This window comes from Antechinus flavipes, chromosome 3 (assembly GCF_016432865.1).
Source record: "Antechinus flavipes isolate AdamAnt ecotype Samford, QLD, Australia chromosome 3, AdamAnt_v2, whole genome shotgun sequence".
NCBI lineage: Eukaryota > Metazoa > Chordata > Mammalia > Dasyuromorphia > Dasyuridae > Antechinus > Antechinus flavipes.
Genome location: NC_067400.1, coordinates 521,668,561 through 521,696,115, shown reverse-complemented (window position 1 = coordinate 521,696,115; position 27,555 = coordinate 521,668,561). Strand labels below are relative to the sequence as shown.

The 27,555-nt window shown below is 42.9% G+C and overlaps 1 protein-coding gene across 3 annotated transcripts in view; it reads left to right on the top strand.

The window, feature by feature from the left end:
- RELT (RELT TNF receptor) overlaps positions 1 to 27,555 on the top strand; it is a 51,044-nt gene that overhangs the window by 4,075 nt on the left and 19,414 nt on the right. Inside the window, exons 2-3 of one of the 3 annotated variants that reach the window (XM_051987161.1) lie at positions 25,160 to 25,236; positions 27,414 to 27,524. In XM_051987161.1, coding sequence (XP_051843121.1) covers positions 25,192 to 25,236; positions 27,414 to 27,524 — 156 coding nt within the window. In that variant the 5' untranslated portion in view covers positions 25,160 to 25,191. Of the gene's footprint in view, positions 1 to 24,537; positions 27,525 to 27,555 lie in introns of those variants that run through there. The other 2 variants (XM_051987162.1, XM_051987160.1) reach the window with 2 other exon arrangements.

Below are 27,555 nucleotides of genomic sequence, written 5' to 3'. Positions count from 1 at the left end.
CTAGTACCTCAAGCAGGTAGGAGGTTTAGCTCTAAGAGATATGTCTCTTACCTTCTTCGAGTTCTCCATCTAGTAGGGGAGATAAGGTACCAGCATTAGTTGCAATACCTAATATTACATGAGAAGATATTAGAATCAGAAAGAAGCACAGAGAGCAGGATAGCTTTGAAGACTTCAAGTTGAATTTATTCTATCTATAAAAAAGTGACCTGCACATAGATAACAAATGTTTCATATATAATCCTCTTTTACTTTTCTACTATGTGTACAGAAATGCCCATTTTATTTGGGTTTAAAATCAGAATAAAAAATGAAAAAAAAAAAGACAATTAGAAAGGAATAAAGCACTTGCCAGGTGAGGCTGGTGAAAGAAGGAAATCGCCATTGAAAGAGTCAAGGTTTTCTTTCTGGAGGAGATAATAGTTGAATTGGATTCTAAAGGCCTAATAGGAATAGGGAAGATAAGGAAGAAGGGAAATTATAATAGGAGACAGTGAGCAAAGGCCTGTCCCTAGGGCTGCCTAACTCTGAATCCCTGGCAACATCATCTCTCTACCTTCCCACCCTCTTGCCAAGGAATGACAGTCCCCAGGGATCTCAGCAGCCTAAGAATTGGGCAGTCTCTCCCTGGACAGGACTTTGGTTGCTAAGGTCTGCTGCTTTTCTCTGCCTAGCCCTCCCTGGCTCCCTTGCTAGGAACTCCTCATTCTGACTTCTCTCCAGGTTCCTGTTCAGGTCAGACCAGCAACCTAAGTATGGCCTTAGAAACTCAAACCCTGTAAACAAAGTTTGATATCCAGACGTGATAAACAGTCCTGTCCCTCTGAGAGAGTGGTTCCTGGGATTCTCTGAAAGGAGGGAGAACCAGGAGGGCGCTGCCTCTCAGGAAGCCTGGTCTATAGACCTTCCTTCTAGAAAGCTCAGCTCTGTGAAGGAAGAGACTTTCCCCTTTTCCCCACAGTACCTCAGCAGTCCCTGCCCCTGTTCTTCGAAGCTTAAATAGAGGGAGTTGAAAGACCTTGAATCTAGAGTCGGACGTAGTTTCCATTGAGAATCTGGAGTCTGTATTCAAATCCCACCACAGACAATTAGCATCAGTGTGACTTTAGACAAGTCACTCACGTCTGGACCTCAGTTTCTTTAAGTATAAAATAGAGACTTGAATTTTATGACCTCTAAGGTTCTTTTCTTCTCCAGATTATCAGTCAAAAAGCATTTACAGCTTCTACCTTGTGATCCCATGAATCCTGACTTTTCCATTTATTACCTTTATGGCATTAGACACCCACAGTTAAAATCAAGAAAGGCTGGAGAAGATATCCCCTTCCAGACCTAAAGCAAATTTCCATCTGCTAAGTGTCACCTCCTCCAGGAAACCCTCCCTGACCAATCGCACCTATGCTGATCTCTCTCTAGTTTTCCTTCTGTTTGGATGGTCCCTATCATTGGGCACAGAGTGCTCCTCACAACCTGACTCTCGATTCATAAAACATAGAATTTCATAGAAGGGATGTTGTAGATCGCTGCATCTAACTAATCAACAGGCATTTATTGAGCAGTTACTATGGACGTTCTAAGGAAATAGCAAGAAAATGTTGCCAAAACAGTTCCTGCCTTTAAGAAGCTTAATTCTCCTGAAGAAGAACACATCCTAGATATAGAGTAGGCAAAGTAACTTTAGAGGAGGAGAGAAGGCACAAGTGGCTGAGTGGGGTTGGGGGACCAGTAAAGGTTGGTATTTGAACTGAGAATAAGAAGGAAGTGAAGGAGAATTGGGAAGCAGAGGGAAGGAGGAAGAGCATTCCAGGCAAGGGGGTCAGCCAGTGGAAAAGCACAGAGGGAGGAGATACAAGGTCGAGTGTAAGGGCCAGAAAACAGACTGATGTGGCTGAACCATGGAGTGCATAGAGAAAAGTGTGAGAACTCTATGGTCATGAAGAGCCTTAAGACCAGCCAGAGAACATTTACATTTGGTCTTGAAGATAATAGGGAGCCACTGTAGTTTATTGACTAGGGGAGGTGACATGATCAGACTTTCAATCTAGGAAGAAACACCTGTGCAAAAGCAGTAGCTAACCAGGAGTGGAGAAAGACTTGAGGTGGAGAAATCAGTTGGAATGAGTGATGAGGAGCTGAACTAGGCTGTGATAGCAATCGAGGAGATTTAGTTAAGTGGGTGAGGGTAAAGAATGTATATGATGAATATTCTAACAGAAGACAGTAAATTTAGGTAAACACAGACTGGGAAACTGAGGTCCAGGAGCCCCTGGAAGAGGGGCCAAATTAGTCTCTTGACTTTCTCAGTTATTTTGTTCATCTGTTGAATTGCAAAGCAAATGATAGCTGTGTTAATAGGTTCACATGAAAGTATAGATATGTCATATGTGAGATGTTTTGTGTATGATTGTGTGAGTCAGAGATAGAGAAGAAAGGAGGGGGGGGGAAAGAAGGAAGAAGAAAGAAGAGGGCAAAGGAAAAGAGATGAGAAGGGAAGGCATCACAGTAGAGTCAAATGATAGCTCTGGCAAGGCTCGGGGCTAGGCTTAGGGACCATTGGCCAGGTTGAAGATCTGGAGGGGTCTACACAAGGGGTCAGTGGATAGATTCCAAGGGACCATGACTTTGAATAGCAGGAGGGAAATCGCACCTTTATTTCATGATTTTTTTTTCCATTATATCTTTTCTTTTGGAATCCTTTATATTTTATTTTATGCCTCTAAAAATGTGATTCTGAAAAAAAGGGTCCATAGGCTGCCAAAGGAATCTCAGTCTTGAAGCCCTAATACATGTCCTTCCAAAGTATACAATAGTGTTTCACCTGAATCTGTCAAGCTGCTACAGCTAGGGCTATCCTGCTGCTCTGTATGTATGCCTCTCCGGGGGGACCTTGTCTTTTCGTCCCTGTTTGGTTCTAGGCTATATGTGTCTCTGGAGACCCTTCCCCAAAGTTTCTTTTGACACCCTCCCCAATTCTGCATTGCAGTGTCTCTGGCTTTTCCTCAGCCCCCATTTCCTCTACAGGAGCGAAAGAAAGGTGACTGGTTCTTGCCCTGGGACTTTTATTCCTCACAAGTCTCCTATTTGTCTGCCTGTCTGTCTTCCCATCAGTCTTTGTGTCCCCTTCCTGTGTCTGTCCCAGGCTAATGGATGTGGCCAGAGAGGACAAGGCTGAGTGAGACTGATCTGGGCACAGTGCCTTAGTTTCTGAGGGAAGCGGGGGGGGGCTGGTTCATATCCCTAGAAAAGGGAGTCAGGCAGAGGGAAGATTATGGTGAAGTTTCCAGACCCCTCTTCCTAGACAACTACTGCCTGGATCCAAAAAGCCTAGTGGTGTATGAACATTCAACTTTAGAAGCTAAGAACCAGAATTCCTGATTCTGTCCACAGCTTAGCATTTGTGATGTAAGGATCTTCCCTTCCTCTTAATGGGATTTAAGATTTAAACCAAAAAATCAGGTTTAAATTCTGTCTGATTCTTAATATTTCTGAGACTTTGGAGAAATTACTTCTTCCCTCTTAGGTCTACCTCAGTTTCCCTCCTTAAAATTAAAGCATGGAACTAGATCAAGAGTTCTGAACCTGCAGTCTGGTGGAGATGATGAGCCCTCTCTCAACTAATGTTCAAATATTTGAAGGAAATGCTGTATTTCAACAAGAATTTAGTGAAAATTAAAATACAATTTTTTCCCCATCCAAGTTTAGTGACTTTCTGAAATCTGTCTCTGGATCCTTTGAAAGGCCAGGTTCTGAGTCTTTGGCTACATGGTCTTAAGGTCCCTTTCAGCTCCAAGTCTTAGGATTCGGTATAAATTCTCAACTTTAATGAACTTAGGAATTGGCTTGTCCAGGTTCAGCCTTCTAAGTAGGATTCTGATCTTTACCTCTCTGTGCCATCTCTAAACTAGGATGAGTGGGGGAAACTAGCTGAAATTATATGAAAGACCCTTTGCAGTTCTAATATCCTGCATTCTGAGGTTTTCTTCAGTTACGAGACTTTTTTAAAAAAATAAGCAAAACCCAGTAACCTTTTCTAGGAAGCCTTCCCAAATGAGCCCCACGCAACCCCCTTGCTTATTCACTTACTACCCCCTCTGTAACTTAGAGACATGATTGGCTTTCTAGATCACTGGTTCCTCGTGCCTGGAAGACTGGTTGAGAAGTTTCTCTAGAAAGATGTTCGGGAAGATAGTTCTCTCTTTTTATTCTTGTGACAATATAGACCCTGGTCTTTCAGAGAGTGAGGGGAAGTTCCCCCCAGGTTAGTTACATGGTGTGTCCTGCAGAGCTGAGGGGATGTAGAATTCAGGCTTCCTGACTTCCTGCCCAGGACTCTCTTCACCCCAGCAGCATGTTTAGCACCTGCCTAGATGTGTAGGGAACACCATGGCCTAGGAGGGACCATCTGGCCAGCTCCAGGAGTACTGGGTGCCAAGGTTCCCCAGAGAGCAGGAGCTGAATACACAAGACCTGCTGCTCATCGGCTCTGTCCTTGAAGGCAAATAGGACTCACCTTCCTTGAACTGTTCCCTTGGGTGGAGAGATGCAAAGGCCCTGATGGTGCTTACCTAAGGTCACACAGCAGGGAATCAGAGACCTGCTCTGTTTTTTCCTCCCACCTTTCTCATCTCCCTAGGCTTTCCTGTGGCTTCTATACCACCTTGTTCCATGTCTTTCCAATGGACTGATTCCCAGTGATCTCTGATTCAGAGACATCCACTCCCTCACTGGCGCTCCAATTACACACACACACACACACACACACACACACACACAGAGCTATACTTAGAAATAAGGTCAATATTGACTGAGAACACAGCCCATGGTACATCTGCCCCTCCTGGGTGTCTCTATGAGTTTTGTGCTTTATCCCTGATGCCGAAGGAAAAGGAGAAAGGGATATTAGGTATGTGCATTCACAAATAAGCCAGATGAAGGAGGAGGAGGGACAAAAGTGAGGAAAGCCTCCCCTTGTTTCTTTATTCATTTTAATGTCTACCCATTCAACAAACATTTACTAAAGCCGACACATGGGCACACATCTGTGCTGGGTGTTGTCCTGAGCACCTTCCAAGAGAGTAGGAGTAGAAAAAGGCCTCCCCTCTCTTCCATCTTGGTTACTTCTCTCAGTACCTTTCTTTATACCAGGTTCAGTTCAGGTCATCAAAATATAATAATTATAGCTCCCATTTGCAGAGCCCTTTAAAATTGCTAAAGCTCTTTTCCTCACAACTTTTCAAGAGGCCTTTATTAAGTACCTACATATGCCAGAAGTGGGATAGGCATTGACAATATTAGACCGAATAGACACTTGTCTTAAGGGGCTTATGTTCTACTGAGGGGCTTAAGGACTTGGGTTCAAATTTTGTGCCTCATACTGGCTCTAGTTCTGATTCTACCAACCCTGTGACTTAGGTGATGCAAGTGTTATTATTCCCATTGAACCTTGTCTTAAGGGGCTTATATCCTACTGAGAAGCTTAAAATGTGGTTCCTTATATTAGAAAGAGCACTGATTTTGGAGCACAAGGATTTGGGTTCAAATTTTATGCCTCATACTAGCTCTAGTTCTGATTCTGCCAGTCCTGTGAAGTAGGAGATGCAGGTGTTATTATTCCCATTTTATAGATGAGAAATTTGAGGTTCAGAAAAGTCAAGTGATCTTTAAAATCCAAGACCATTCATGTCACTACTTGAATCCATGCATCCCCATTCCAGGTCTAGGGTTCTTTCTACCACCTCATGGGACTAACAGCTCATCTTTCCATGGCACTTTAACAGCTCTTCCTTCATAACCACCCACCCTCTGAGGCAGGGAATACAATTTTCTTGATATCATCAAGGTCATGTGTCAGATCCACAATACATTCACTGGGAGCAGGAACACCGAAAGCCATTCTGCTCAGGGATGACCTCACCCATAACTTTAGCAACACCAGTGGAAGCGAGGGTGATGTTTAAAGCAGCATCATACTCACCCATCATGCCACAGCTTGTCAGGGGCCAACACCTGCCTTTTGGGTATCAGTATTGACATGGATCTCGGCCAAGAGTCCTTCCACAATGCCCGAGTTGTCCAACCAGTTGGCAGTACAGGAGGCATTACTGATCATCTTAAGGGCTTATTTCTAATGGTTCACTCCCATCATAAACCTATGACCATCAGCAGATAGGGCAGAGATAATGACACATTTGGCTCCACCTTTCAGGTGAGGCCCCAGCCTTTTCCATGGTGGCCGTGACACCAGCAGATGCTACGACTCAATTTCAGCATCTCCCCATTTCATATTGATGGGATTGCTTTCCTGAAAGACAATAATGGCTTTTCCATTGATTACCAGCTTTCCATTCTCAGCTTTGACAGTGCCCTTGAATGTGTCATGGTGGAATCACATTAAAAGGTATAACCATGTAGTTGAGGTCAAGGAAGGGTCTTTGATGGCCACAACATTCACTCTGCTTGACATGAATGCAGTCCTGGTCACCAAGTGCCCAATGTGGCCATTTCCATTGACTGACCTTTACCGTCTTGTCTCAGGAGGGCTGATACAGCGGCACTGAGCTTGGGGAAAGAGATGAGAACTCAAAAGAATATTTTTTAAAAGGAAAAAAAAGAGCAAACAAAGAATCAGCAAAACCAAAAAAACTCCAAAAACGTAGGCAGTGTTCCACACCTGTGGACTAGCCACCTCTACAAAGGAATGGGGGAAGGTGTCTTATCATATTTCTTCTTTGGAGCCATACTTGTTCTTTGTAATTTTGCATCATTCACTGTTTTTTTTCTTTCAATTTCTGTTGTAGTCTTCATGTATATGGTTTCTTTGATTCTGCTCACCTGACTCTGCATCAGTTCATGAAAATCTTCCCATACTTCTTGGTATCCACCACATTTATCATCAATAGCCCATTGTATTTGTTTAGCCATTCCCCAATTGAGGGTATCTCCTTTCATGCAGATATTGTAGTAGCAGAAATATGTTTTCAGACAATCAGGCCCAGCATTCTTTCTTCCACAGTATTTCCTGGAAAGGAATCCCCTTGCTCTCCTTGTCCTTGAAGAGCTCCTAGGTCAGCTGAATAGATAAGATGAACTGGGGAGGGGAGGTAAAGATTCAATTGCCAAATCATTTAGTTCACACTTACCTTACTTTGGGAGTTAAGAAAAGGAAAAGATGAGATTTATACAGTAGTTTCTATGGGAAGACTAGCAGGAGAATAGTCTCCATTGTGCATCTGCTGCTGTTCTTGGTTTCAACTCTACAAGATGCTCCTCTCAGGATAAGCGCATCACTTCTAAACTCACTCCCATGCTATTAACGCAACCTCCCTTATCTGCCTTCTCATTAGGGGGCTGACCAAACTTTTCCCTCCATGCCTTCTTTATACAGGGAGGAAACTGGACTTCATTCACTTCATTTCTCATCTGCTACTGTGCCTGGTTTCAATTCCATGGAATAAAATGTAACCCCTAGTATTCTGTCCCACTCCTCCCTTTCTTGCTGCGTTTTGTATGTTGTCTCCTCCTTTACACTGTAAATTGAGAGCAAACACTTTTCTTTTTATTATTTGTATTCCCAAGAATTTAGCCCAGTGCCTTATGCTTGATAAATGTTTATTCAATTGGAGGAGGCCTTGCAATAGAAATCAGGTCTTGATTTACCCAAATAGAGAAAGGGGAATCAGATCAGAACTGGGGGGGGGAGGTCTGGCCAAGTTCTAGTTCCACATTTATTCACTGGATCTAAGGCAAATTCCTTCTTTGGGGGCCTATTTTCTCCTCTGTAAAAATAAGGGAATGAGACTTTCACATCATTACAACTTGATGAAGGTGTTAAAGACTTAAAGGCATTTGAGGTTTGGACCAAGCTCACTTATGGAGACTGAGGTCAGACAACAAAGGGCTTTGAATGCTAGCCCAAGGAGTCTTGCTTATATCTCTGAGGAAGATATGTATGGTGTGACTCAACTTCCATTTACTACCTGTGTGAGTATGAGCAGATAATTTACCACTTAACCTTACCTGCCCCTTTAAAATTGAGGGGTTCAACTAAAAATAGGTTAGAGCATTTATTATAAGCCTAGGGCAGCTAGATTGCTCAGAGAATAGCTTGCTGGGCCTGGAGTCAGGAAAAATCATCCTGAGTTCAAATATAGCCTGAGGCACTTACTAGCTGTGAAATATATGTCCAAATATAGCCCAGACAAGTCACTTATCCCATTTGCCTCAGTTTCTTCATTTGTAAAGTGAATTAAAGAAGGAAATGGCAAACCACTTTCATACCTTTTCCAAGAAAACTCTAAAAGGAGTCAACAAGAGTTAGACACAAGTGAAAAATGAACTGAAAATACCAGTCACTGTACTAAGCACTAAAGTAAAATAGTTTTTTTTCTTCAAGAAACTTAAATTCTACTGATGGAAAACAATGCATAGAGGGATGCTAGAAGTGGTATGGTAGACTGATCCCTTTTCAAGATAAGGAAAAGTTAGCACACAGGACTGTGCAGCTCTAGATCTTATGACCTTAAGGTTTCTGGAAGGTGGCTCCTCATCAGTAGGAAGTCATTGTCAGGAAGGCCAATATAATGTCTCTAGATCATTAAATAAAAAGTCTGGAGGCAGAAAATAACATAAGAAGGGATGAGAGAAACTGCCCTATTAGCTAGAAGCTCAAAATAAAAACCTATTGTCTTTATGTCTATTTGGCATTTAAAGCTTTTTACAATTTGACCCCTTCCTACCCTTCCAATGATTCTCCTCCGCATCCTCATTTAACCATATTGGCCAACTTGTTATTCCTTAGGCATAATGATACATCTCCCATCTTTCTCCTTACTGGTTGTCCTCCATGTTTGACAACTAATCCTACCATGTTCTCTGTCTCTTGGATCCCTGGATTCCTTAAAGACTCCCTTCACCACCATCATCTTTTCCAAGAGGCTTTTCCTCTCCAGCTGCTAGTGCCTTCCATTTCAAAATTGTATTTGATCTCTATTCATCCTTTTGTCATCTTCTTCAGAATTTAAACTTCTCAAGGGCAGGAAATGATTTACTTTTGATTTTGTATCTCTCCTCCCTCCCATACAGTAGGCATTTACAAAAATGGTTATTCATTGATTGATGGATTAAGAGCCAAGGCCTGACAAAGGTGATTTGAGTCAGTCAGTCAATGAACAATTTCTATTAAATGCCAACTATGTGCCAGACACAGGGTTAACCTCGTAGATGTCAAAATGAGATGCAAAAACTTCTCCACTGATTGATCACATCCCTAATTGGAGCTGGTAAAGGCTCCAAAAGGGAACTGAAAGAAGGCCTGAGTTCCAGTTCTGACATTTAATAGATGAATGAACTTGGCCAAATGTGTTCTTTTCACAAGATCTTCTCAGTTTCCATATCAGTAAAATGGAGAAAATAATACTTACTCTCAAGACAATTGTGAATAGCAGCCTTTTGTGTACTTTAAAGTACTATCCTTTTTTGGGAAAAGCTTGATTGGATAAAAAAGCTTTTTAAATTATTGTTCTTTAAAGACATGCTTCCCCCATGCCAGAGAGTTCTCTCTTTTAACTCCCCCTTCAACCCTTTCAGAAAACCCAAATCCAAATGAAATGATGAGTGGATATCGGACTATGCTATACAGCATTATGAACCCACAGTCCCTTCTCTCCTTAGCACTTAGTAAAGTCACTGTTATTGTCTTGGGGCAGTTAGGTGGTTCAGCAGATAGAGTGGCGGACCTGGAGTCAGGGAAACTCATCTTTTCTAATTGAAATCTGACCTCAGAAACTTAATAGCTGTGTGACACTGGGCAAGTCACTTTATGCTGTTTGCCTCAGTTTGTTTATCTGTAAGGAAATGGCAAAGTCCTGCAGTGTCTTTATCAAGAAAATCCCAAATGAGATCCCAAAGAGTTGGCTGCAACGAACTAACTACACAACAACAAATGATATGATTTGACTTTGGGCTTCATTTTGTTGTGGGTTTCTATTTTTCATTTATATCACTGTAGCCTTCGTATCAGTCATCTGGTTCTGCTTATTTTGCTACATCAGTTCATACAAGCCTTCTAATGCTTCTTTGAATTCCTTATAGTCACCATTTCTTAATGTGCAACATTCTTCCCTTACTTGCCACAATTATTTCCCACAGTTTGGCCAGACACTCCGCAATCAATGGGCACCCATTTTCAGTTATTTGTTACCCCACAAAATGCAGCTCCTGCATATTTTGATCCGATCCTTCCTTTTAATGGTAGAGAAGTTGAAATTCAGAGAAGGAAAGGGACTTGCCACTCAAGGTCACTCCACCATCAGTGTCAAGAGTCATAGCTTTTACCCTTGACTCCTGGCACTCAGCCCAGGGCTCTTTATCCCATATTGAACTTCTCCTGTTGACAGCATCTTCTTGAGTAGCTGGGCTGTGACCTGGAGGGGAAGCAGCCAGAGACTCAGAATGTTCCACTCCCCCTGCCCAGACTCCTTGCTTAGCATCCCCCAAAGCCTGCCTTCCCGAAGCCTACCCAGAATCTCTATAAATAAGCAGGTTTAAGGAAGGTGCCAATTAGTAGGTAAGGTAGGATGAAGGACAGACAGGCTGGAGAGAAATGGTGTCTGACCTGATGGAGCTGGGTGGGCAGAAAATTTGAATGAGGGCTGATGGCCTCTGAACTTCTATCCATAGCCCTGGGGTTGTCTCATCGAATGATGTCAGCCGAGCCTACAAGTCTTGAAAGAGAAAAGTCAGCAGGAACAGAGCTAGTCATAGAATGCCCAAGTCATGAGGCGCCTTAAAGGATTGAACTAAAGTTCAATTCCTTTATTTCACAAAGTGGGGAAACTGAGGCCCACCAACCATTTCATTTCACATGGAGGGGACTAAAGTCACATAGTAAATCTATCAGAGATTAGGACTCAGGTCTCTTCTGTCACAGGGACCTCTTGGTCACGGTTCTATGGCTGGCAAAAGAAGAAAGACTAGAGATTTAGTTCTTTGTCCTCTGAGAACCAGATAGGGAGAAACAGGCTACATGTTACAGTAGTGATAGATAAAGATACACGGGTACCTATTTTGTTTCCAGTTACATGTTACCCCACAAAGTGCTGCTCATATATATATTAATACAATCTTTCCTTTTAAAGGTAGGGAAATTGATTTAAAATTGAAGTGCCTTTATTAAGTGCTTATTTTGTGTCAGACATGGTGCTAAGGGCTGGGGGTACAAATACAGGCAAGACTGACTTACTGTGAAGGGCAAGGATATATTGGGGTGAAGTACCCCACCAAAGGGCACTAGATAGAGAGGCAGGATAGAACATAGGAAGCAATCTCGTTCCAGGGAAGATAAGGCAAAAGCTCATCTCTCTGAGCCCAGTGCCTCAGGAGTAGTCAGTGGTTTTGGAGGAAAGTCAGTATAAACAGAATGACGGGGAGAAGACTCCTTGACTTAGAGCCCAGAAGCCCGAAGTCAATTCTGGATCTGCAATTTCCTAGCTGTCCCTAGGCGATCAACTCACTTTCTTTTAAAAATGAAGGTGATTGAGCAAAGTGGCAGCATGAATGCCCTAGAATATTAGTGTGTCGTGAGAAGCATGGGAAGACTCATTTAGAATGATGTAGGGTGGAGAAAGTAGGACCCGAAGAATCCTGTGCACATTGATTGCAGAATCAGTCCTAAAAGGCAGATGAGCTCATGTTAATTGCCATGACCTATCTTAGACCTGGAAGCAAGAAAGACTCAGTGAGTGCAAATAAGAGTTAACCAGCCACAAAGACTGCTGTGTGATTAAGGCAGACTAGACTTTGCTGGGATTCAGACAGTCGGGGCTGTAGAAATTCAGAGAAGGAAAAGTGGACACCATCTGTTGCTGGAGTAACCACCTGGAGGGCTTCTTAGAAGAGGTAGCCCTTAACTAGGACCTTGGAAGACAGGTAATATTTGAAGAAGCCTAGGGAAGGGTAATGGTAACTTTAATAAAAGATTTCTCACTTCATCTTGCTCTCTCCCATTATAAGCTCACAAGGGTTTGGCTTAAATTTAATTCTTAATTCAGGTGCCTTCTCTCAATTATTTCCTATTTATTCAGTGTGTAAGCTTGCTGTGTATCTACTTGTTTGCATGTCTCCCTCATTAGATTGTGAGCTTCTTGAAGGCAGGGGGTATTGATTTTTGCTTCTTTTTGTTTCTCTTTGTATCCCCAGCACTTAGTACAATGCCTGTTGCACGGAAGGCACTTAATAAATATTGCTTGATTGGCTCTTGATTGGCAAGGTAATGAGGTGCATCTGGTTCGGGGAGCTAGGAAAGATCTAGCTTCTTCAAATCCTGCCTCTGATAGATACTTAGCTGTGTGACACTGGTTAGGTCATAATTTTGTCTCCCTAGAAAGGTCACTTATTGTTTCTGAGCCTCAGTTTCCTCATCTGGAAAATGAAACTAGTTGTCATTATACCATCTCCCTCCCAGGGGTGATCTGAGGAAAATCCTTTGAAAATGTTTTAATTAAGGCTGTATAGAAATGGGAGCAATTATGATAAGCCTGGGGTCTCCTTGCTTAAACCTAGCTTACAGAGCCCTCCTGCCCTCTCTTTAAAGGCAAGTCTGCAAATGATTATTAAGGTCATCAACTATGGATTTTCCATCAATGGAGAGAGAGATCTCTGTTTATGAAGTGCTCTCTTCCCCCTATTAATTTTACGAATCGGGCAGTATCAGTATTATTGTCCCCCATGAGGAAACTCTTAGAGAAGATGACTCTCAACGTCACACAAAAGCCAGATGTCAAAGGTGGAGTTTGAATTCTGGTCTTCCTAATTAGTTCCCTGTTTAATGTCCTGTGGGACAAGCCAGAGGAGTAACTGTTACCCAGAGGATGGGGAGATCTGGGCCTCGGGAAGCAATGCTGGGGCTGGGCTTGTTAGGTAGAGAGCAGAGTTTCAGTGTGTTCTTGCTTTCTTGATTCTGCCATCTTCCTTCCCTGACATCCTGGCAGTCAGCTTGGAGGAAGGGGCTGGAAGGAAAGATAGGTCTAAGCAGTAGCAGGGCCCTGAGTTGCTGAACTCAGTTACTTTTGTAAAGAAGGACTTTGTCTTAGCTTCCATGATCTGTTCTCCCTCTCTTTCCTCTCTCCCCCCCCCCATTATATGCTGTGACTGGTAGCTTTGTGTGTCACATCTCCCTCTGGAGTGGGGGTCCTCTGGACGTGGGGGCTTCCTGAGGACAATGAGGGCTGAGATCTGAGAGCTCCCTTGAGGAGAGGAGGATGGGTGCCGTAGAGCCCCGACACCAATTACAGGGCTCAGCCAAAGAAAGTGCTTCGGTAGAAGAGTGTGGGTGGGCTAAGATGGGCTGCAGAGGGTTCATTTATGAACCTCCAGTCTTCTCTTTTTCTACCTTGAAAGGGCCAATTATCACTTGGCCCTGCCTGCTTCTTTTTCCTGATCCCTACAGACCTTTTCATCTCCAAGGCTACCTGAACTGCCTACATAGGTGTGCCCAGACTAGAATCCCAGACAGTCTGCTTCCTTAAGACCAAAATGCACCCTGCCTAGAGGCAAGGGGATGACTGGGATGACTTCAGAAGATCTCGTCCATCTTGGATGATGTATGGTGAACTCTAATCCAGTATTTTTTTATTTATTTTTTCTAATCCTGTATTTAATTGGATCTAATTTAATTTGACTAGATTTAATTTAATTTAGGATTTAAGTCTTTGTTCACTGGAAGTTTATGGATGCTACCCTAGAGTATATTCTCCTTGAGGGTGGAGATTATTTTTTACCTTTTCTCTCCAAAGCTTAACACAAAAATGTTTAATGGACTTTCAGTGACTCACTGATTGTCCCATGTCTTTTATTCTCCAGGATTCTGGAGGGGATTGGGCCTTCCCCTGCTTTTATTTGGGTCTAGGTGGGAAAATAAGGTTTCACTAGGAGGAAACAACAGATTGAGCCTGTCCTCTCTGACTCCCAGTCTTGGATTGTCCTCTCTGCAACACCCTCATTGATGTCAGTTTTCTGAGGTCACTTTGGTTTCTACTGTGGATTCTTTTTCTTTCTAATCACCTACCTTCTCAGATATCTTGTTGCTCTTCTGGGGCAGAGTAAGGGACTGAAGAAAATAATAAATAAAAATAATTCCAACAACAATGCCAGGAACTATGCTAAGCACTTTACAGATATTATCTTATTTGATCCTTATAACAAACCTCCAGAGTTAATGCTATTAGCCTCATTTTACAGTTGAGAAAATTGGGGCAAATGAGTTAAGTGACTTGTCTAGACTCACATGGATGGTGTCTGGGGCTGGATTTTTGAACTTAGGTCTTCCCAATTCCAGGTCCAAATGTCTATCCACTGCCCCATCTAGCTGACTCCAAAAAAAGGGGAGGGGAACAAGAGGAATTTCATCTGGCTGTCAGTCCTCAAAATTAACCATTAGAAGGTTCCAAATACCTCTTTTGCCCCCAAGCGAAGGCTCATTTTTTCCCTACTTAGTTCCTCACTAGGTTTGTACACTTAATATCTTCTTGAGAGCATCTCTGCTTAGGGGGGAGATGGAGCCTCCTAGACTTCAGGGACACCTTAGAGAGGGGAACAAATGGCCACTGCCTTTAGCCAGTCCCTGGTCTGAGATTGGGGAAGATGCACATGAGAAACAAACATAAGATCAGAACATCATGGACAACCTGTAATCAAGGGCACTGTAATTCCTCCCCTAATTCCCAGCCTCTCTCTCTCTCTCTCTCTCTCTCTCTCTCTCTCTCTCTCTCTCTCTCTCTCTGTGTGTGTGTGTGTGTGTGTGTGTTTGTGTGTGTGTGTGTGTGTGTTTGCAAGGCCAGAACAGACTTAAAAAGCTCTTATTTGTATTTTCAGAAGCAGGTCATACAGTTCTGCTATACCCCTCCCTTATCCCTTAAAAAATACTAATAGCCATTGGGGATGGGGTTCTGTGGGCACAAAGCTTGGTTCCTGTCTGCTTGCTATATTGTGAGCTGTATAGACAGGGGAAACAAGGGGGGAGGGCCTTAAAGACAAAGGGTAGGAAGTGAAGGAGGGAACCCAGATATTAAAGACTTCTCTTTTGAGACAGGGGGGATGTGTGTGTGTGTCTGTGTATGTGTGTTTATGTATATACATATCTATATACACACAGGACAAGAATGCCCTGGGGGGTGATCATACCTGGGTTTTGCATTAGAGTTGGAGGTTTAACGTTCCTTGTGTCATGAACCCCTTTGATAAGACTTTAGTGAAGCTTATTGAGTTCTTTTTCAGAATAATGTTGTTAAATACCTAAAATAAAATAAAATACACAAGCTTGACAAGGAAACCAATTATATTAAAGAGTAGTTGTCATAATATTAAAATGCACTCGAACCTACACACACACACATAAACACAAATGTCCATGTATTCATACACTTCCAAGTTCATGAATCTGTGGTTGTTAACCTCTGAGGAAGAGATTCTCACTAACTAGCTATGTGATCTTGGGGAAATAATATATCTCCCTGGGACTCAGTTCTCCCACAGACTCCAGTATCTCTTCTAAGAAAGCCCAACTTGTTAGGGATGCAGGAGAAAAAGCACAAACTCTGGAGGGAAATCAGAAAAGTTGGTTCAAATTGTGCCTCTGATAACTATCCTTGTGAACTTGAACAAGTCACTTGAAAATCCCTGAAACTGTTTCTTCTGGAATTGATTTGATGAGGACTGAAGTGGCCCTTTTGGCTTGGAGTTAGGAAGGCTCATCTTCATGAGTGCAAATCTGACTTCAGACACATACAAGCTTGTGACCCTGGACAAGTCCCTTAACCCTGTTGTCTCAGTTTCCTTAAAATGAATTGGAGAAAATGACAAACCACTCCAGTAGCTCTGCCAAGAGAGTCCTAACTGGACTCATGGGACATGACTGAAAAGATTGAACAACAAAGGTGGACCCTTTCAGCTCTGATCCTAATTTACTTTTAGACTATAATCTTTCTTCCAGCTCCGATGTTCCATTTTCTCCAGCTGATGTTCTTAATTTGATGCTCTCAGGTCTGTGCCAGCTCTGACATTTTGTGGTTTGGACACTGAGGTCTCTGGTTACTATGCCTGTTGTGGGTTTTATGAAGCTCTCTCATTCCCATCTCCCACCTGCTACTCTGTTGGGTTATTTCCCTTGTGTCCTCTGGAATTTCCCCAGTTTCCCGAGGATGTCAGCTTCCTGGCTCTGAAAACTCCCTAAGGTATCGGGAAGGGGAGGGTGTGTCCTGAAATCCCAGAGCTCTTAGCAGCAGCCCCCCACTGTGTATTCTTGGGACAACATTGTCCTGAGGCTGGGGCGCTTTTGTGACTGTTTGAAGATTGCTCTGGGCCTGAAGAGGTTCCTTTGAAAATACCCTCAGATGAAATATTTACTTGAGTGGGAGACTTCAGAAAAGTTCCTTCCTGTGTCCAATGAAGGTGGACCAAATGGCCTCCAAATGGAGTCTTATCTGAGAAGCCTTTCTAGAAAAGGTGAAAACTCAGGTACAAATAATGGTCCTTTAAAAACACTGTCTTCTTCATCTTCTTTGACCCTTAACTACCATCTTTGTAAAGTGTGTAGTACAGCATCATCAGTCCCATCTTACAGAAGAGAAAAGTAAGGGTCAGAAAGAAGCAACAGCTGCTCTCATTTTGCAGATGCTTTAAGGTTTACCAAACACATTCATTCAATAGTCCTATGAGCTAGCTAGATGGCATGGGGACTGCTTCCATTTTACAGAATAATTAACTGAGGCCCAGATAGAGAAACTGACTTTCACAGTCACAGAGCAATGAAATGACAACGCTAGGATGTAAACTGTGATCTCCCAATTCTTGACAGCAAATTTTGCCTTCATGATGTTAGGGTTCAGACTTATGGGAAAGAGGCTAGGTTTCTTTTCTTTTTCTCCCCTGAATTTAATAGTATTTTACTTTTCCAATTACATGTAAAGATAATTTCCAGCATTCATTTTTGTAAGATTCTGAGCTTCAATTTTTTTTCCCTCTCCCCTTTACCCTTCCCCCTTTCAAGACAGCAAACCATCTGATACAGGTTATACCTGTACAGTCACTTTTAACATATTTCCATAGTCATTTGTGAGGGAAAAAATCAAGACAGAAGGGGAAAAACCACAAGAAAGAAAAGAATAACAAAAAGGTGAAAAGGCATGTTTTGGTCCACATTTAGTCTCCATAGTTCTCTCTGGATGCAGATGGTATTTTCCATCACAAATTTATTGGAATTGCTTTGATCACCTCATTGTTGAAAAAAGCAACATCCATCAGAATTAATCATTGCATAATCTTGTTGTTGATGTATACAATGATCTCCTGGTTCTGCTCATTTCACTGAGCATCAGTTCATGTAAGTCTCTCCAGACCTCTCTGTATTCATCCTGGTCATTTCTTACAGAAAAATATTCTATAACATTCATGTACCATAACTTATTCAGCCATTTCCCAACTGATGAGCATCTAGTCAGTTTCCAGTTTCTCGGTACTACAAAAAGGGCTGCTGCAAACATTTCTGCACATGTGGGTCCTTTCCCCTCTTTTATGATCTCTTTTGGATAGACTCAGTAGAGACACTGCTGGTTCAAAGGATATGAACAGTTTTATAGCCCTTTGGCATAGTCCAAATTGAAGAGTCTGGATCTCTTAATACTTTAAAGTGTTAGTTATAATGACAGAATATTAGATCTTAGAGGCATGCTGGAACATAGGACATTAGAGCTACATTGATTTGTGAAGGATGGGATTGAGATTCAGAAAGAAAGAGATACTTGTCCAGGATCACCAAGGAAAGATCACTCAGCAAAGTTCTTTCCATTACTATGCCAAACGGGAGGAACAATTATTATGGGCTGTTGTGAGAAGATTTTCCCCAGAAAAGACTGGCCTTAAAGACTACATCCTAGTATTCATGCAGCTATCTATTATCTCCCCACCCCCCTTTTTTTAATCACAACCACCCTATGAGAGAAGAGCCAGGACTTATTGTCTCTTGTTTTACAAATGGGGAAATAAATGTTCAAAGAACATTCAAAGAACAAGCATCTACTGTGTATTTTGGAGTTGCATATAGTAAATGCTTTTACAAATATTACATCATTTTGATTCTCCCAAGAAACCTGGAGTCTGGATGCTATTATTCCTTTTGTACAATTGAGGAAATGAAGACAGACAAAAGTTAATTGTCAACACTCACATGACAAAGGGTTTGTTGTTGAATTTGAACTCGGGGCTTTCAAACTTCGTGCTCTACCCATAGCATTACCCAGATGTCCCAAACGAAGGAAAAAGAGAGAAGTAACCTGGTTAAGCTCAACAGCAGAGCCATGTCCCTTGGTCTCAAAGCTAGAGCTCTTTTTATTTAAACACAGCTAATGTTGGGACAGAAAGGAAAAATTAGTCCACTGAGAAAAGAACCTGCCTAGATGCAGGGCAAGAGGGATAAAATCTGAGGAAAGATGAGGCTGGAGCCTTACTGAAGAGCCTTGAATGCCAGGCTGAGGAATCTAGTCTTACCTAAGGGCCTAAGAAAGGTGTGACAAGTTCTGAGCAGGTGATGGGCATGGGGAAATGAGTGGTCCTATGAGTAGAAAGGACAAGAAGCAATTTAGATTTTAGAAGGATTTATAGGGGAGTCTCTGACTTTAAAATCAAATGCTGTTCATTATCCAGACAAGGTAAAGGCCACCCATGTAACTTCTTGATGATGGAAAATACAGGAAGCTGAGGAAAGCAGAAGTAGGGAGGGGGAGATGGTGTCCTCAAACTGCTTCCTCTTTCTAGACCTGACTCCTCCTACTGGCTTCCTCTGTGAACTTTGCCAAGTTCCTTCCCCTTTCTGAGCCTCAGTTTCTTCTTCTGCAAAGTTATTGGCTTGGACTAGGTGTTCTTCCTGCCCTGTTGTATGGACCGATGCTACAAACTCATGGACTCCTAGAACCTTAGAGCTGGAGGAACTTCTTCCTTCCATCCATCCATCCATCTATCTATATTTATCTGTTTATCCATTCATTCAGTTTTATTTATAACATTTAAAATGTTTTTGAGATCCAAATATCCTCCCTCCAGCCCTTCCCCCACCCATTGAGATGTCAAGCAATATGATGCTCATTGTACTTGTTAGTCATGCAGAATATTTCCATATTAACCACCTTGCCCTCCACCACCACCATCCCCAGAAAAAGAGAAAGTTTTAAAAAGTGTGCTCCAACCTTCTCTGAGTTCCTTAGTTCTGTCTGTGGATAGCATTTTCATCATGAGCTCCTTTGGAATTATCTGGGATTATTATGTTGAACAATGTAGCCAAGTCTCTTGTAGTCTACTTATAATGTTGCTCTTTCTGTATACAATGTTTTCCTGGTTCTTCTCACTGTGCTTTGCATCAGTTCATGTAAGTATTCCCGGGTTTTTTAAAATCATTCTTGAAGGGACATCTTGAACTAATTACATAGCTTCTTTGAGCCTCAGTTTTCCCCTCTGTAAAATGAAGGCATTGGATTAAAGTCACTATAGTATCCCTTCCTATACTAGATTTGTGATCCTATAATTGCTCTCATTTCTTAAGAGGTGAAAAAGGAAGCCAGAAAAGAAGGGTCTTGCCCTTGGTCCCAAAGTGAATCAATGTCAGATCCAGGACTAGAATCCTGGTCTCCTGACTCTCCAGCACCATCACTACAACAAGTCTGGGATTTTGTTGCCTCACTTGTTGAATCGTCAGAAGATGAAATGTAGGACTCAATTCAACTCAGCAAATATTTATTAATAGTCGTATGCTTGGGCTGGGGAGATACAAAGTTTGAATATAACATAGTCCCTACCCTCAAGGAGCTTCCAGTCTTACAGGAGTTTAAGATACCAACCCAGAAAACAGAAAACCACGTTACATGATAAGTAAGTGTTACATGATAGTAGTTTGACAAAGTGTGCTATGTGAGGTCACAGACTTAGAGAGTTAGATTTAGACCTTAGAACAGAGAGCACAGAAAGTCAAGAGCTGAGAAGGGCTATAGATATTTCATCCAACCTTCTTATTTACAGATGGGGAAACTGAGGTTCAGATTCTACTCAGGCATATACTGAGTAGTAATGGAGCACTGAATCTAGTTCTCTTAATTGAAATCCACTGTACCCCTAGAAGATCACAGAATCCTGGAGGAGATGATATTTAAGGAAAAAATAAGAATTCAGGTGAAGAAGGGGAAAGAAGATATTCAGGCATCAAGAACAAAACCACGGAAGCAGGGATATGTAGGGCAAGCTTGGAGGACTTAGAATGGTCTAGTCTAGTGGAACTATAGAATTCTTGGAAAGGAATAAATGGCATGAGAGAAAGTGGGAAAGTTAGGTGGCACTTGATTGTGGAAAGCCCTGAATGTTGTCAGATCTCTCTGTCACTGGGCCCTTCAGAGGAACCTGATGGGATTTGTTTTCCTGCCATGTGATGCTGAGGGGAGAGGGAACAGTGGTCTAGATAACCCTAAGCATTGGGTAATCGGCATGACTTCTGACTTCTTTACAGAACATAGTATGTTTCAATGATTAGGGCCCCATCTCTTCCCCCACACAAGTCACTGCTCTTCTGACCCAATGAGGGAGTGGAACCTGGGCCTCTTAACTGCCCAACTGTTCCTCCCCCCACTCCATTTCCTTCCTCCTGCTTTTCTCAGAAGTTTTCAATCCCCACCCAGTCCCTAGAACAGAGGTCAATTTGAGTTGGGGAGAAAGGGTGCCAAGTTAACTCTGGAAACCCGTGAGCTGCCCTGAGCAGAGGTAAACTGTCCCAGAATCTCAGAGCTGGAAGGAACCTGAGACACCATCTGGTGTCCAAGTTCTCATTCTGTAGGGGAGGAAACAGAGGGAGGGACTTGACTAGGGTCAGGTAGTTAGTGACAGAGTTAGGATTTAAATTTCAGGTCCTCTGAGGCAGCAGAAATTCTAGGGGCAATTTTAAAAGGGCAGAATTTGGGACAAACCAACCTAATTTTGAATCACAGGCCTGTCATTTATTAGCTACATGACTTTAGTTGGACTGGAATCACCTCTGAGGTCCCTTCCTCTTCTAGAATTGTGATCCTGTAATTCCTCTCATTTCTTAGAGGTAGAAATGGATGCCAAGAGAGGAAGAGTCTTACCTGTGATTCCAAAATGAGTCAGTGGAACCCCTAAGACTAGAATTTTAAACGGTCCCCTACTCACCAAGTTCAGGGCAATCTGGAACACTTGTGTTGAAATACTGGAAGAAGATGAACATTGGGCTCAATTCAAGTCAACAAATATTAATAGCCTTATTTATAGTAAGCCTTCTGATCTGTAAAAAGCCTCAGAATGTCTATGATCCTCTGATCTCTATAGTGTTCATTAAGCTTTTGCTTGAAAAGCTCACTACCTTATGAGAGAGCCCTTTTTACTTTTCCACCGATGAATCCTAGAATAGTTTTCCATGTACTGGAATAAAGTGTCACAAACACCACAATTGCTTCCAGCCCTCCCTGATGTGTCCCAATTTATCCAAATAAATTTCATTAGGCCATGGCTTTTAGTATCTTCTCCACATTAACCACCCTCCTTGGGACTTGCTGTCATTGGTCATTTCTAAATGACCATTTCTAAAATGTGAGTCCAGTGTTCTAGATAAGGTTCTAGGCATCCCTGCCCCCTCCCCCAAGTCTACTTCAAATAGAAACTGATTCTTGCAGGTGGCATTTTAACTTAAAAAAACCACATGTTACCATTACTAGTGGTATATTTTTCTTTTTGTATTTTATTATTATATTATGCATTTGTATTTTGTTAACATTTTTCAGTTATGTTTTAATTTGATTTTGGCTATACTGGGGAGTTTAGCAGGCCCCAAATTTGACACCTCTGGGAGAACTTTGGTTCAAATAGAAACTGATCCTTGCAGGTGGCATTTTAACTTAAAAAAACCACAAGTTAACATTACCAATGGTATATTTTTCTTTTTGTATTTTGTTATTATATTACGCTTTTTTATTTTGTTAACATTTTCCAGTTATATTTTAATTTGGTTCTGGCTATACTGGGGAGTTTAGCAGGCCCCAAATTTGACACCTCTGGGAAAACTTGGGTTCAAGTCTTTTGCTGCTTACTTACTATATGAACCTGAGGAAGTCCCTTCTCGTGGGGAGTCTGAATCCTCTTTTGGAAAACATAAGGACTGATCTAAATGATTCCCAAGACCTCTTTACACTCTGATCTGCAGGATTTTTTCTACCAGCACTCCTATCCCCTCCTAAAAGATACATGACCTTTTCTAATAGGGATTCCCTAGACTGAGGGAAAACTGTGACTGCCTCAGAACATTAGTCAATAAGCATTTATTAAGCACCCACTATGATCCTGATACTACACTAAGCACGGGGAATACAAAGTCAGAATTGAGAAATTATCCCTTCCCTTAAGGAGCTTCTATTTTTTGGAAGAAGGGTGGTGGTGGTAGGGAAGTAATATACATAAAGATGTATTTATAAGTATATTATATACAATATATAGTATGTATTTATACATATTCCTAAGAGTGTTAACCTCGAGGTCTTATATTTAGTCCATAGGCTTTAATGCTAGGTTCTGCAAATGATTCCAGGTTCTGCAAACAATTTTAGGTTTTGTGAGCCAGCCAACAGGCTTTCCGTAAAGTATAAGACTCTGCCACAAGCAGCTATAGGCACAACCATTAAAGCATCAGTGTTTGACGTGGACAGAAAGAAGTCCCATCTTGGCTGGAGGAGGTTTCATTAGGCAGGAAGTGTGGGCTGGGATAGTTAGGGAAGGGCAGCTGTAATAAGTGGGGGGCAGACTGTGGTCATAAATACATATTGAGAGCCTAATTAAAGGGCTCCAGGTGAGTAGGTCTCTGTTTATAGTCTGTGTGGCCTTTGGAGCCACCATTTCTCCCTTGGAGTCCTTCTGGAGTCTAACCTCAGTCCTTCCTGTTGTGTTTGGAGACGTGAGTAGAGGCAGCCTCCTCTATTTCGACCTCCCGGATTTAGGCAGGGAGTGGACATGGAAGAATCTGGCCTCAGCTGGCATCTGGAAACCCCCTTGGGGACTGGGCTGCTCTCCTCCCCTTCTACCACAAGGTGTAACCTGAACCACTGGCTAGGCCCGGGGTGCTGTGGGCCCTGGCTAGGACAATGAAGGATCAAGTTGCCTCCTGGCTCAGTTTTTCCAGCCCCTAGAGCTGAGGTCCCTTCATATGAGTTGAGGGGAAGGGGAGGGGAGGGGACAGGAGATTTGAGGTCATCTGAGGCAATAAGGAGAGAGACCCTGGACCAACCCAAGGCTTGAAGAGGAGGAGGGTGTGACCTGCATAAGTTCTGGGGCCTGGAAGGGAGCTGGGAAACCTAGTCCAATTCTGGGGTTTGAGGCTGGGGTCCCGAGGCCCAGAGGGATGAAGGGAAGTCATTGAAGGTATCCTGCTGAGAAGTGGTGGGGGTACAGTGTAGGTCACAGCAGAACCAGGCCTCTGGCCAAGTTTTCTGACTGCCAATCCAGGCTGCTTCATTGTCATGCTGCTGTCCCCTTCTGCCCCTATCCTGGGAGCTCCAGCTCCAGCTCTGGGCCTGCCTGTCAGACAACTAGGACAGCATGAACTAATCATAGATAAACAAGAAGACTTCTTCCTCATCAGTGAATAAAAGATCCAGACACACCTAGGGCCCAAGACAGAGAATGGAGCTTGTAAAATTTGGAGGCGACTTCGGAGCCCATCTAGTCAGGCCTGTAACTAGGGCAGAGCCACTGAGGCTTTGTTCTAGGGTGCCAAAATGCAGAGTGCTAACAGCATTCTACTCCTCAGCAGCTTAGGACCCAGTTAGCAAGAATAACTAGTTAGAACTAGATAGTATGTTTCCCCTGTGCCGCAATTTGTCTGCTGTACTCCAGGTAAACTTTCTAGCCTGACCTGGCCCTTCAATGGCTTCCCCATGGTGACATGGGAACTCTTGTTGGTCAGTCCTGTCCAGCTCTTCCTGACCCCTTTTGGGGTTTTCTTAGCAAATCTTCTAGAGTGGCTTGACATTTCATTCCCCAGCTCATTTTACAGATAAGGAAACTGAGGCATACAGGATTAGTTGCCCAGGTCACATAGTTGGTAAATGAGGTCACTTTGGAACTGGGATTTTCATGATACCAGGAAGGAGAGTCATTCTATCCACTGCTCCACCTAGTTGTCCAGGATGGTAGCTCAAAAAAGAGAGCACTTTTTAATCTTTGTAATATCACTTTGCAAATCTTAAACGTTATATTGAAGGCTCAATCTGAGATGTGTGAACTTGTGTGTGTTTTTAATATTATAACTATTTATTTTTTTCATTTTATTACAATTTTTTATTGACAAAACATATGCATGGGTAATTTTTCAATATTGACCCTTGCAAAACCTTCTGTTCCAACTTTTCCCCTCCTTCTCTCCACCTCCTCCCCTAGATGACAAATAGTCCCATACATGTTAAATATGTTAAATACAATATATGTATTATACATATTTATACAGTTATGTGATAACTATTTCAATATAATTAGTTTCCTTCATAATCCTATGTGTATTATTTTATGAATTTAAAAACCTGAGAGGGATCCATAGGCTGCATCAGACTGCCCAAAGGGCCCAATAATATAGAGTTAAGAATTCCTGGGCAATAGAAATGCTAGTTGTTGTTATTATTATCATCTGTCAAATGAGGGGGTTGGCCTAGACAGCCTCTGAGGTCCCTTTAACTCTGATCTTGTGATCTGTTTTCACCCCTTCATTTGACAGAAGGCAAACTAAAACTCAGAAAGGGGAAGTTTCGTGCCTCAGGTACCACAGCCAATGAGTGACAGGGCCCAGCCTTGAGCCAGGATCTCCAGGGCCACTGGCCTCTCCAACACACCCTGATGCCTCCAGGACTCTAAGAATATTCTCAACATATTTGTTACAGCTGGAGAGAGACCTAAGAGATCTTCTGGTGAGAAGGAAAGGGGCTCCTAAGAAGAGCCAGAGTTCCCAAAGTGTCACAGCTGTTAGATTGTAAAGCTGGGTTGCTTACTTGGGTGGACAGGTGGGGCTTTTTCTTCCTTGCTTGCCACCTGCCAGCTGGTGTGCCCTGATTCCCAGCTTCCTCTCCTCTATTCTCAGGTCAGCCGGCCCAGCCCCAGGGTATCCTGAGGATGAAGTGGCAGAGACTGTGCTGGTCCCTCACCTGCTTCCTCACTGTGAGTTGGGATGGGTGAAGCTGCGGCCCAAGAAGGGAATGTTGCCTGATTCTAGTGGGCCTTGTGGTCGGGCCGGGATGGGAGGGAGGATCATGGGGGATTGGGCCCTGGCCCAGATCACTTAGCCTTGCTCAGATCCCTGAATCTGTCCCCAGTAGTAGCTTCTACTCTGAAGTTTTCTGCATCCCTCCTACCCACACTGTACCCAAAAGAGTAAATATTTTGAGAGATCACAAATAGATGACATTCTCCTGGATATGGGTGATGGATGCCCAGACTATGGGAACCTATTGCTTATTTCACCTTTCATCTGACCTAAAGCCAGCTCCAAGGATAAGGCAGGGACATGAATGAGATGATACAGATAGCCTTCTTAGGGTTTCTCTCCCTGTTGGATCAGGGTTCCTGTGGACGGGGCTAGTAAGAAAGAGGAAGAGGTATAGCAGGGTAGTCAGCCCTGAGAGGGTGAGAAGTGAGTAAAGTGAGCCTGGTCCTGAGGTAAGAAAGATCAGTGCTGAGAATCATTGCCTATTTTTTCATCTGGCACTGGGATCACCATATAGGAGAACGAATTAGGAGAAGAAACACGGGATGAAGAGAGAGGAAGGAGGAAGAAACGAAGGAAAAAAGGATGAGATAAAAGTCTGGATTAGAACATTGAACTGTCAAGACTGGAATTTTAGAAATAGCTTTTAGGACCTTACTGTAATGCTATCTGCTAATGAATAGAGACTAATATTTCTATTTTATGATAGAGAAAATTTAAGTCCAGGGAAAAGAAAGAGATTGAATGAGAACTCAGGTCTTCTAATTCCCAGCCTAAGGCATTTTTCCTCATATGGAAAAGAGAGTGGAGAGGGAGGGAGACAGGAGGGAGAGAGAGACAGAGAGACAAAGAGAAGAAACAGAAAAAAATGAGGAGGAGAGAAAGAAAAAAAGAAGAGAAAGAGGACACAGAAAAAGAAAAAGAGAAGGAAGAGAGGAGAGAGACATGGAAAAAGAAAAAAGAGAACAGAGTGATAGGAGAGGGACACAGGGAAAAAAAGAGAGATGGAAAGAGAAGGGAGAAAGAGAAATACTGAAAGAAAGAGATGAGAAAAAGAGAAAGAAGAGAGGAGAAAGATGTGGAAAAAAGAAAGATGGAAAGAGAAGGAGAAGGAGAGAGAGACTGTTTTTCTCTCACCTATCCTCACAATATGAACTTATAAAGAGCCTTCCAAAAAGGTGGCCCCCATAAAACAATGGGATAGGCAGGTATTGGCCAGCCTACTAATGGTGCTCAGTTTGACCTTCTTTTATTGAAGCTGAGTATGGGCAGTGGAGAAGTGGACAATGTTGGGAACTATATTTTCCTGGGATTTTCTTCAGACCTTCTGACTGGGAGGAGGATCCTGTAAAATTGGGGTGTTATCCCAGGGCCCAGAGAAATTGAGTGGGATCTCTCTCTTGGATTTTCTTTCTGAGCACTTGGTATCCTGTATAGGTGAGGAAAGTTCTAGAGTTCTGTCTGAAGAGATGGAAGCCTCAGTGAGCCAAGGAACGCAGAAGTCCAGGGTCTGAATTCCAGTTCCTCCATCTCTTCCCCTATAGAGTCATAGACTTGACTATGCTAATAGGCCCCTTAGACCATACTGCTGAACTAAAAAGGAGCCTCAGAATATAGAATGCCAAATTTACGCACGGTCACGTGGACAGAAAGTTTTGTTTTTTTAAACATTTTATTAAATATCTTTGTTTTAAGGGCGGGGGGGGGGGGGAACAGGATGTCAGAGCTGGGAACATTGTTAGAACATGGAACATCAGAACCGGGCAGGGTCTTATGAGAGAATGAGCTGGAAGAGGGGATCGCTAAGTCTTAGTTGAACCTTCTTATTTTACGAATTAGGAAACTGAGACCCAAAGAGAGGGACAGACTTGCCCAATTTAAGCTAATAGGTCGGTGGCAGAGCTGGAACTTAAAGCCTGGGTTCCTACCCATCATCTAGTATTCTATTTTCTGCACTATGGCATCAGTCCTCACCCACTCCCCTTCCATCTTGGCACAGAGGATTCTGGGGGGAGGTCAGAGGAGAGGATGGCAGCAACGCCCGCTGGGCGCAGGCTTGGAATTGGATCGCTGCCTGCTCCCTTCTCAGTGTCTGCTGGTGCCAGCCTCTCCTTCACCCCTTCTCTCTCAGCTCCTCAGCGGGCATTCGTCCTCCCTGTCCTGCCAGGACTCTGAGTACCAGACAGAGGCGGGCGACTGTGCTGTGTGCCCCGAGTGCCCACCGGGAGAGGAGCCCAATCAGGTAAGCCCGTGCCCGGCCCCGGGAGCACCTT